This window comes from Hibiscus syriacus, unplaced genomic scaffold, assembly GCF_006381635.1.
Source record: "Hibiscus syriacus cultivar Baekdansim isolate YM2019G1 unplaced genomic scaffold, ASM638163v2 tig00117022_pilon, whole genome shotgun sequence".
NCBI classification, from domain to species: Eukaryota; Viridiplantae; Streptophyta; class Magnoliopsida; order Malvales; family Malvaceae; genus Hibiscus; species Hibiscus syriacus.
The window spans coordinates 138925-151063 of record NW_024063528.1 but is presented as its reverse complement, the minus strand read 5'-3'; the positions used below and the strand labels follow the sequence as shown (position 1 = coordinate 151063).

Here is a 12139-nt window from a genome sequence, read left to right as displayed (position 1 = left end):
ATCTCCTCATCGCGTAGGAGTCGTGTCAACCATAGATAACCAGCTGTCCTCATCGCGTAGGAACCGAGTTATCACCATTCCTAAAGATGACCAGAACTCTTCATCACATATGAGTCGTGTCATCCCCCCGACCAGATCTCTTCATCACGTATGAGCTGTGTCACCCCTAGATAACCAGCCGTCCTCATCGCGTAGGAACCGAGTTATCACGCTTACTAAAGATGGCCAAGAACTCTTCATCACGTATGAGCAGTGTCATCCCTCGACCAGATTTCCTCATCACGTAGGAATTGTGTCACCCTTAGACAACCCGAACTCTTCATCATGTATGAGCAGTGTCGTCCCCAACAACCAACATTATCCAATTTCTAAGCTTAAAAAGGATAGAACCAGACAAAAACGTGTTGTCTTGTCGTCTTTGCCATATTCTTTTTAACACAAGAATGTGCAAAGAGGGGCAGCTGTAGACACCCGTTTTTGTCTAGGTCTTTTCTATTTAATTTAATTTTATTATTATTATTATTATTATTATATATTAGTATTATTATTATATATTAGTATTATTATTATTTTATTAATACATTTTATTTTACAGGCCAATCCCGAAGCCCACTACAATCTTGAGGCCCAGTACAAGCTAACCCGACCCGGTTCAAGCCCAGCATCTGACCTATTTGAATTAGGGTTTCTATAAACCCTAAATATCATCCAACAGCCAGCCGCCACCGTCGTTTGGCCTTCCATTTTCCAGCCGCTCAAGCCGATTGTTTCCCTCGCCACCACCGGCATCGGAGCCAATGGGAGTCCATCCATCGAACAATGACCAGTTCGTGCAAAAAACAGAAAACAAATCAACCCCAAATGTCATCTACAGTAGCCCTAATCGAAAACCCATTAAAATAACACCCAAAAATCTCAAAAAATCGGGATTTCATCAGCAATATTCAGTGAGACCCATCCCCTATTCTCATTAGATATCATCATCTCACACAATAGACAAGATTAAAAGCACATGCAACAAGGGAAAAGGGGGAGACATTCGGCAAACATAAAAAAGAACATAAAAGAAAGAAGAAAAAACAAATTGAAAAGAAGAAAAATAACCAAGAAAGAAAAGTAAAGAGAGGAAAAGAGAAAGAGATGTTACCATAGTTCAAAGCTTGGGAAGCTTGAAGGTCACCGGGAGTTTCGAACTTTCGAATGTAAAACTCTAGATTTAGAAGTTTAGGGTGAGATTTGTGTTAAGTGGGTTTGATTTTTGGGATGAGGGTGAAAGAGGGAATCTTTTGAGGGTGGTTTTTCCTCTCCGGCCACCGTGGCCCTGCCGTGGCGTCGCCGTGAGCGTTGCCGGCGCTGATTGATTTTCTCCCTCTGATGAGAGAGTTCTCTCACTCTCTCTGTCTGTCTTCGGCTAAGATGAAAAATGAAGGGAGATGGGAGAATAAAAGCCCGTTATGGGGTTATATAATCTGACCAAAACGATGCAATTTTGGTCCCTTTTTTTCCGTGTTTTAGAGCTAGGGTATATTATCAGTTTAGTTCCCTAGCATTTTGTAATCATATTATTAAACCATTAAATGAAGTTATGATTTCTTTGATTTCGAGCCTTTATTTTTCATTACTTACGTTTTAGTCCTATTATTACCTACTATGCTATTCTAGTTATTATTTGATTTTGGTCATAATATTTGCTATTATTTCATTTTTGTCCCTGTGTTATATTTGGTTTAATTATGATTCGGCCTTTATGTTTGTGATTCATTGCATTTTAGTCCTAAGTTTCATTGTTGGGTTATTTTCATTCCTAGTGTATGAATTTGTTTAAAATGTATATTAGGGCTCTAGTATGTTTATATTTTCTGATTAGGTCCTATAAATTTCTGTTTTTCAGTTTGAACCCTTTAAATTTCTATTATTGCTATTTTAGTTCTTTAAATTTTAGTTTATTTGTTTTGGTCTCTTTAGTTTCTGTTTTTATTATTTTAGTCCTTCAAATTTATGTTAACTTTATTTTAGTCTTGTAAATATTTGTATTTTAATGATTTCATTTTAGTTTGTAATGTTTACTTATTTTTATGCTAGTCATTTATGTATGAATGTATTTTACTTATTTTTATGGTTATGTGTATTATGTAAATAATGTTTTCAATTCTACTTAATGTGATCATGTTATTTTGTATTTTTAATTACATTTATTTCCATTGTATTTTATCTATGGTTGAAATAGTCGAATCGTTTCAAGGACACGTATTCGTAAAATGAGTGTGTAAAGTACCACTTAGTCGAAGTGGTGCGATCTTGTACGACATTTTAACGACATTGTAACTTGAAATAAATCGAGTTTATGTTACTAATTAATTTATTTTAATGATGCAATGTGTGTTATTTTAATTCACAATTTATTTCATTGTATGCAAAATGCAAATCGTCAATTTTCATTTGTATTCAATTAATATTTATTAACGAGAGAATATTCTTTTGTTGATAAGAAATAGTTTGATTTAGCTTTCCCGATGGAGGATTGCTAATTTCAAGATTTCCTTTCGAGTTAAAGAATTTTTTGTAATTAATTAATTCGAAGCAAATTAAACAATGTTCGATAATTGAATCATATTTTAACTTTATATTCGATTTGTAATTTCCACCATTTACGACAATGTGTAAGCGACACAGTACCAATTTTGGGCGTTGTGGGGTGCTTACCATTCCCCACATGTAATCGACTCCCGAATTCATTTAAATGAATCTTTGGTAACGCATGCCATTTTTGTCTTAAAAAATGTTTTTTACTTAAAATTGTTTTAAAATACGTTTTTAAATATTCGACCTACCTAATCCAAAGGTCGATGACGACTCTATTCAATTTATTTCCAATTATTTTCAAATCACCCAATTTTTTCAAAATAAAAGTCATAATCATTTTTTAAAATAATATTTAATTATTTTACTTAAAAAATGGTTATGACACATCAATTTTATTTTCATTTGAGATGTAGAGAAGTGAATTAACAAAATGGGTATTTGCCCTTTTCACCAAGGGTTCGTCAACAATGGGGGAAATGAAAAAAAATGGTCAAGAAACTAAACATACAATGCTATGTTAGCTTTTTGTTCCATTCACAGCCTTTATAACCACAAAATGCATACATCTACTACAAATGGGTACACAATCTCCCCCATTGATGAGTACACAGTCACAGCAATACCACAAATGGACAGTATATGTATATGTGAAAACAAATGAACCAAAACATGTAGTGATTTTGAAGCCAAGTACAAGGAAACCACTTGTTCCTTCTTTTCTTTTCTTGGGGTTTAGGGTTATGTGTGTGTTGGGGGCAAAGAAGAGAGACACAAAGGAACTAGGGAACCTCCATTGATAAAATCTCAAGCTCAGCCCACCACAGTGGTGAAAGCCTTGGGGCAGCTTGGTTAGGTGCTATATTAAGAGCTTCCCTCAATTTGGTGCTCACATCCTCCATTGTCGGTCTTCGCTTCGGATCAGTCTGAATGCACTCTTGTATTACCTCACAGATTGCTTCAAGTTCTTCGGTTTTGAATGATTGGAGTGTTGGATCAACCACCTTGCTGAGACTCTGTTTATCGTTAAAGTATTGAGCAGCCTGCCAAAGTTTCATGATGTTATTAGTTTTACCAACAACAACAAAAAACCAAGTGTTGAACAACATCAACAAGGGCCAAATTACTCAACTTCAAAAATACAAGGACCTAATTTGTCTATTATTTCTGTCCCTGATTAGGTATCCTAAACTATGGTACTCGGATTCAAGTTTGTGACTGTAGAATGCATGTATGCATCCCAAAAAAATGTATATTTTAGAGAATCTTTGGAATGGCGTATTCTTGTACTCATATCCAGGCATCAGTTAGACACTGAGTACCTAAGAAAAATGAAGAGTCGGGGTAAATTAGAACCTAAATATACCCAGTTCTCAATAGAGCTTTGCTCTCTACAGTAACAACGTTTACGGGTATGTCTCGGATACGAGTACGTCATAAAAGGGGGATGTGTAGAATATAGTAACTTGGATTCGAGTGTGAGGGTGGAACACGAGTTTGTGTCTGAATGAAGAGTTGGGGTAAAGTAGAACCTAAAACAATAGAGCCTTGCTCCTCAACAAAACAAGCTTTACAAGTATATGTAGAATATCGATACGTACTGAACGCATGTGCTTGGATTTGGGTGAGGGTGGAACACGAGTATGTGTTGATACGAGTACTTCAAGAAAAATAGTGGGAGTAAAGTGGAACCAAAACAGTAAAGTGGAACCAAAACATACCCATTCTTCGATATGGCCTTGCTCCTTGGTGTAAACAAACTTTCCAGAAATGATTTCAAGTAACAATAAGCCAAAGCTGTAGACATTCGTTTCTGGATCAACAAGACATGGCAATGTAGATTGTTCTGGATCATCGTCACCTGAGTTTTTTGAATTAATTAGGCCATCGAAACCAAGAACATCCGCAACCTGCGTAAAAGAGGAAAGAGAATTGGATGTTATTACAATTATAAGAACTTAAATAAAGTCAATATAGAAAGAAAATTGATGTACCTTTGCAGCATAATCATCTGTTAGAAGGATTGAAATAGAAGTTAACTTTGGATGAGGCAATGGAGGATTCAAATCATGGTGCAGATAAAGAAGACAATAAGCTACACCCATCACGATTCTCATCCTTGCACTCCAATCAAGATGATCCATATATTCTTCTGAGAATAAAAATGGATAACATTTAAGCTCACAAAGAATCAGTATCGGATAACCGGAAAACATACATGAAAGTGATGAGTATTACCGTGCAGATGCTCGTAAAGGGTTCCGCTTGGAGCATATTCAAACACCATCATCCTGCTGAAAGGTTCATCATCCACGCAGTAGCCAATAAGGTTGACAAAGTTCTTATGGTTAATTCGAGACATTCTGTCGATCTAGGTTGAGTTCCAATATAACAATTGATTGAAGAGAATTGGATAAAAAGTTATCAGAAGATTTATAAGTATGAAAAGTGATTTATGTTACGTTTGTGTACTGTGACTGTAAAAACAACAAACCTTCCTCCGAAAAGTCATTTCCAGGGTCTTTGACCACTCTTTTGAAGACGAAACACGGACCGCTGCAACAGCAATCTCGACCCCACTGGAAAGTGTCCCTTTATACACTGTGCAACCATCAATTACCCAAACTATATTGCTAAAGTCTTCACAGGCTATATCCAGTTCTGGTCGGTTTAGCTTAGGCACCCCTGCAGTTCAAGTAAACAGAAAATTAAAGTTTTTCTGCATTTATCATCAAGAAACACTTTTTGTAGAGCATATGAAGATGTAACTTGATGAAGAAAAGCCATCATGCTCACCAAAAGACAGTTCCAATGATTAAACGTATCTGACAAGTACCTGTAACAAAAGCTTTCTGCAGCTGGCCACTTATTCCAGTTTCCCAGGGACGTATGGATTTTGCTGCTCGTTTCCGGAACAAGAAAACAAAGGTTAAAAATGCAAGAAAGACAACCACACAGGCAATGATGAGGAGATATTTCCATCTATTTTCAGCAGTTGACTCTCTGTTGGAGGTTTGAGATGACCCGTCAACAAGATTCGAATTAGTCTTCGTTCCCTTAGGCACAGCAGGGAAACTCCCACTACTTCTAGAAGACGGGAGAGCAATGATTTGTTCAGTGGAAGACACGGAAGCAGCAGGTGCAGCTGGGAGGTCCCTTAATTGCAGAAGCAGTCTACGACGCTCCAAAGGGACGACAAGATTCCTTATGTACCGGGTCATTTGTTGCTCAGATGAACCTACTTAAGAAAAGTAACGTCATTGTTTCAGAAAAGCATACGTTGTAATTCAATGGACTGATATTTTTGTAAATGTCCACTCACGAGGCACATCACCGCGGCAACTGTCATTACGCTCAGCCAGAGAGTCCCTTTGCAACTTGAACCTTGTAAGAAGGCAAATCAGTGAATAAAGAGAAAAATAAGATGTTTTTTTAAAAAAATTTAAAAAGGAACAAATAGCATAACAAACGAAAAGAGTAAGACAATGAATAGATATACAATAAGTACATACCATTGTATTGACAAGTATTTGAGGTAACGTGTAAGAGCTCCTATAATCGGGATGAACAATGATCCTACTCCATTAAGTTGTCTCCCACTGCTCTGCCATATGCTGTCGACTTAGGCAATAAGTAATCAGTAAACAAGAGAGCTAGTGCTCTTAGTAAGTCTAATTAATCAGTTGAAAGAGAAACTGTGCTATAGATGAAGCATATTAATCTCCCACACACCACACATTCAATGCAAAATATCGACAGACTTTTTGTAGAAACAAGTTAAATGTCAAAAAAGTCCTATCCGTCCAGGCTTATGAACTGTTTCTTACAAGAAACATAATATTTTGCTGTCAAAAAAGTCCTATCTGTCCCGATTTCATAGTTTCAACAGTAGAATGAAGCAAAGCAATGAGTGACTCCTTGAACTTCGAGAATCATTCTAATTTATGAAACATGTATCTTCTAACTTAAACCCCAGCCTAGGTGATTATGTAGTTATGCCATATATATAAAGGTCAATGAACAATTGGGTAAGACAGTGGGGCGGATAAGTCTACATTCCTGACTAAGGGAAGGGGATCAGCCAACACAAGCAATAATCATTACTGCAACAAACATGAACTTACCAAAGTCCGAACTTTCTATTTGCACAGCCAATTCCAGTGGCAAATATCGACACTAGAGTTCCATCAAGCTGCAGTTTGGAGAGCAGTTTTGGCCTCCCAGGGTCTGAAGGAATGCTGCCCTCAAATTTACTATCGTAAAGTAACCTAAAGTAGAAGGAAATTAAGTTCAAGGTACACAAAGAATAAAACATTATGAACAACCTAAATACATTTACAAAGTGAACTTACAAGCATTTTAGAGAGAGTATATTTCCCATCTCTGCCGGAATTGTTCTGCCCAAGTTATTTTCCCTCAAATCCAAGAACTCCAGCTTTGTAAGCTCTCCAAACTCCTTTGGAACGACACCAAAGAAGCGGTTTCTACTGAGCACGTTGTTATTATAAACATCAAGAAAGAAGAATCAAGTTAAGCAAGAACTAAAGGCATAACCAAATATAACATTGCATGTTAAAAACTATATGTACTGCCATTTGATTTATTGGATTCCACACATTCAGGCAGTAAGTTTATCTATTGCAATGCATAAAACTATATATAGCCGCTAAATAGGAATTAAACAGTGAAAGATACTGTTATGACCCTAGGAGATTAGAGAAGAAATATAGACGAAGAATTGAGAGAATTAAGATTAAGGAGAGAAAAGAATAGATTCAAGAAGCTTAGAATTCATTCAATTAAAGCATACTTTCTCCTCCTCTAGTACATGGTTTATATAATTACAGTGTTCCCATAGTTACCCTACAGCTGGCAGTCCTGGTTGTACTGAGTATAACCACCTGCACAGCTAAGCAAGATGTTTCTTATCCTTAGTGGGCTGTAAAACATGTTAGGTCCAGTCCCAATTCCAAATCCCTAACCCTTTCTCTGATTTCCCCAATTCTCTTGCTCCGATTCTTATCGCTTCTCCTCTGATCGTGACAATACCCTCCCCACGAAATGATCCTTGTCCCCAAAGATCAAAATCTGAGAATTGTGCTGGAAGTACAATATAATTGACCACAGTGACATTTTCCAGTCCTAATTTCATCCACTGCATCTGATTGTGCTCTTGCTCTTTACGTTTGTCGAGCATTATAGAACCATAGAACCTTGCTGCCAGCTTCAATCCCTTTCGAAAAGCAAGTGAGGTTTGATGGTAAGACCGAAACTTCAGGTAAATTCTGTCCTCTGTCTTTATACCTCTGTCTGTCAATTTTATTTTAGCAAAAAATTTCAGCCTTGCTTGAGTCTTCTGAAAAAATTTCAGATTCAAAAATTGTTGTTCAAGTAACTGATTCCTGCTGCTTTCTTTGTTGACTTCCCATATAGTTATGACATTCCTCTTCCCTTGAAATGATCCTTGTCCCCAAGGATCAAACCCTTCTGATATCTCATTACTGATTTTCGCTTGCAATAACTGATATCTCCGCTTGAACTGTGCCAACTCCCGGAGAGCCTTCACCTTTTTATTTGTAACTTGAAGAAAATTTCTATGAAGTTCACCTATCTTTTTCTGAAGAGTTGCATTAACATTTTTCTCAAGTAAATGCCTTTCTTCCTGCTGCGATAAATGTTGCGATAAAAGCAACAGTGCTGCCATCTTTTCTTGCAATGCCTGTGCAAGGGCATCTGAGGCATCACCTTTAGTCTCAGCAGTATTTACATCCAGCATGCCCCTCTTTTCTTACAATGCCTTTGCAAGGGCTTCTGAGGCATTAAGCTTAGTCTCAGCGGTATTTGAATAGAGCAAATCCCTCTCTTTTACCTCATCTTCATCACCAAGTTCTAAATCTTCCTTGCTAATATCAACAAATTTATTTTCTTTAAAGGTCTGCAGATTTTTGATGGCAACCTCGTCGATAGGCTCAATTAAATAGAGAACCTCAATGTCTTTTTGAACCAACTTCTCCAAAAATGGAGCGGTCTTGGCACTTTTCAAGCTGTCAGTTGCTAAGTACTAAATTGCCTTTTGATTCTCACTCATATTTTCAACATATGTATACAAACTCGTCAATTCCTCTTCACTTTTTGATGTGTAAAACCGAAGTAATGGAGTTATACGTTTGTGATTACCAGTGTCTTCGATGCAGCCCAACTTTAGAAACCTGCCGAAGTTCTCCCAGAATTTTTTGTAATCCTCTTTATTTTCACTTTCAGAAATCTCTTGAATCATGTCAAATGTTTTCCTGACAAGCCTCTTTCTCATAATTCTCACAATTCGGCTCTCTTGAAGGGTCTCTCGAGAAACACTAAGGGGAAGATCATTTGAATCCACAACACCCTTCACAAAGCTCAAGTATCGTGGAAACAGCTCCCCATCAAACTCATCCGAGATAAATACACGCTTCACATACAAATGTATATTCTTTGTTTTAGAATTCGTGACATCCTCATTGTTGAGAGGGCCCATGCCAGGAATGTACAACACACTCCTAAACTCGACCTCACCTTCTGTATATGGGAAGTCAACCGAATTCATCGAAGCATATTTCCACGTCAAAAGACCTTCATTCCTCCAGCTTGTATCATAATAAGTGACGGTTTTATTACTCAATTCTTCTTGAACCTTCATTTGATTTTGAAGTTGTTGTGCAAATTCCAACCTATTCCAATTTTTTGTCCTGTCCATGTAGAGGTTTAGCCCCTCGACATTGAACTCACATTTGATGAATTCATCAACACCACCTGTGAAAACTTGTCTGAACAGTTTGTCATTACTGTCATGATCTGTCCAATGCTGAAACGTTAGCTTTGACATCTTTTCAAACAGTTTATACCCTCTATTGTGAAGTATCCTAATATCACTGGTTGTAAACTCATTGATAGAGTCACCATGTGCTGGTTTAGATTTTAGAATTTCGGGTTCATTGTGCTTATATGAAAATTGGGATTCATTCATCCCTGTAACTAACATAGGCTTCTTCCCATCAGTCTTAGGAAGGTTAGGAATATTTACTTGTTCATTCTCTGAACTGGTTTGTTCTTGTTCCTCTGTCCTCCCAGTCAAAATTCTCAAAATTTGCTCCACACAACCTTGATTCGTTGCATTCTTGACTCCAGTTTACTGATCCGATTATCCTGTTCTTCCCACCATTTAGGAGGTTTTGTGCCATCCGTTGCTTGCTTCACCAAGGTTGTAAGTTCTGCAATCTGTTGCTGGATTGAAGAAAGATCAGGAGTTTCGACCATGGTTTGGTATTTTTCTGGGTATAGTAATGAACAAGTTGCCAGGAAGAGTGGCTCTGAATACCAATTGTTATGACACTAGGAGATTAGAGAAGAAATATAGACGAAGAATTGAGAGAATTAAGATTAAGGAGAGAAAAGAATAGATTCAAGAAGCTTAGAATTCATTCAATTAAAGCATACTTTCTCCTCCTCTAGTACATGGTTTATATAATTATAGTGTTCCCATAGTTACCCTACAGCTGGCAGTCCTGGTTGTACTGAGTATAACCACCTGCACAGCTAAGCAAGATGTTTCTTATCCTTAGTGGGCTGTAAAACATGTTAGGTCCAGTCCCAATTCCAAATCCCTAACCCTTTCTCTGATTTCCCCAATTCTCTTGCTCCGATTCTTATCGCTTCTCCTCTGATCGTGACAGATACGTCACAACTTTGTTTCCAATAATTATATTTTAGTTGAAGTAGTGATTCATAATATCCAACAATCCCTACTAAGAAAATGAATGAAAAGCCACTAATTTAGCAGCAATTTTTGTATCTTACAGTGATCTTAAGTTGCTCAATTTCCCCAGCTCAGATGCCAAAGTTCCTTTCAAAGCAAGGGCACTCAAATCCCTATAAGAAAAAAAAAACAAAAAAAATGGCATCGGAACATTCATTCTTCCTAGTTTACAAAATAAAGCACTTCTAAACAGAAAAACTGCCCCGGTAAAGATCTTAACTCACTTAGTACGACCATTCTTTTTGTGTGTGTGTGTAAACTCGGGGTATCCCTAAGCCACAGAGACTTAAGACTAAACCCTTTCAGCACAGTAGTGGTTAAGGTAAAGCCCTCCCAATAAGTGCATTTCCCATTGTTCGAACTTAGCGTTCTCATCCTTACGGGATTAAGGCCGCTACCACCTCAACCAACAGTTTGTTGGTCACTTAGTAAGACCATTCACAAACTAAAATTTCGATTACCTACCAAAAGAAGAACTTGGCAAGGAATCTTTTCTTAATATATATATATAAATAGCATAGAGGAATACAAAAGTACTTACAGCATTTGCACTTTACCATCAACACAATGGACCCCAAACCACAAGCAGGGTGTGGTATCATTAGAATTCCAGTTTGCAAATGAACCATAAGGATCAGAACCAATCTGAGCTCGAAATTCTAACAAAGCCGATCCTGCATCTCAAAATCCGTTTCGAAATCAGACAATCAAGAAACGAAGTGAAGCGAATCGAAGAGCAACATAAACACCACAATAAGGAATTACCATCAGTGGAGATAGCCAGAGACTCATGAATGATAAAACTTGGAACCAACAACAATAAACTTAAAAAATAGAATCCAATTGAATTCGATTTACCCCCCATTGCTATATGAATCGAATGCTGCAATGGCAAACAGCCAAGTGCTATAAAGAAACGCCAGGTTTTCTTCATGCAAAGCTCCCCCCCCCCTTCCAACCTCAGCCCACAAAACGAAAGACCACCACCACCACCAACAGCAACAACAAAATAGAAAAAATAAAAGAATAAAATAAAATCTCTTGTTCTTTTTGTTTTCGGTTTTTCAACTACAAAACTATATTACAAAGAACAGCAAATACATGTACATTGGTGATCATATCAGAGTCAGAGTCTATCATTCCTTCAGCTCTTTTATCTGATATCAAAACACCCTTCTTTTTGACAAGTGCATGTAAGTCATCAAAAGCTGAAACTTAACTTGAAAATCACCATAAAGGGTGCACAAATTTTGAAACTTTGTTTTCCCTCTGATGTTGTTGCAATGATAATAATGGAATTTATTCAGAAAGTGGGAATTTGAACAGGTGAGGGTGGTGGAGAAAAGAGATCCTTTTGATAAAAGTATAAAAAAGGCAGCAACGAAAAGAACAAAAAAATGAGAGAAAAAAATGGAAATTTGAAACAACAAATTACACAAAAACTAAAAAAATCAAAATGAAATAAACCCAGATTTTTTTTTCAAATACTACCCTTTTTGACATTAACCATGATGATGCTCTATCCCTCTCAGCAATGGGGGTGGCTACCATCTTGGTTTTTCGTTTTTTGGTTTAATTTCTTACAATTTTTCCAGAGAAATTTCTACCCATTTTGCTTTTTCTCTCCTATTTTTCCCTGGAAAATTGGAGCCACCCCCCACAAACTGTGATTTTGTGTGTGTTTTTGCTTTCTGTTATTCTATTTTTTCTTTGTTCTTTTATGGATCATACTAAGATTTGCCCTTTTTTAGGTGTTTAATCTTGGGG

General features: G+C 37.0%; 1 protein-coding gene across 1 annotated transcript; it reads right to left on the bottom strand.

Annotated features, from left to right (window-relative positions):
- Window positions 1-3182: 3182 nt before the first annotated feature.
- LOC120195976 (protein MALE DISCOVERER 2-like) lies at window positions 3183-11301 on the bottom strand. The gene is made up of 14 exons (XM_039197903.1): window positions 11138-11301; window positions 10914-11046; window positions 10414-10485; window positions 9593-9601; window positions 6933-7067; window positions 6705-6848; window positions 6093-6194; window positions 5903-5964; window positions 5417-5818; window positions 5075-5265; window positions 4819-4951; window positions 4575-4732; window positions 4302-4490; window positions 3183-3623 (listed from the first exon to the last, which is right to left on the bottom strand). Exons 1-14 carry the CDS (start codon window positions 11235-11237, stop codon window positions 3363-3365), a joined length of 2091 nt encoding a protein of 696 aa, XP_039053834.1. The 5' UTR covers window positions 11238-11301; the 3' UTR covers window positions 3183-3362.
- Window positions 11302-12139: the final 838 nt, after the last annotated feature.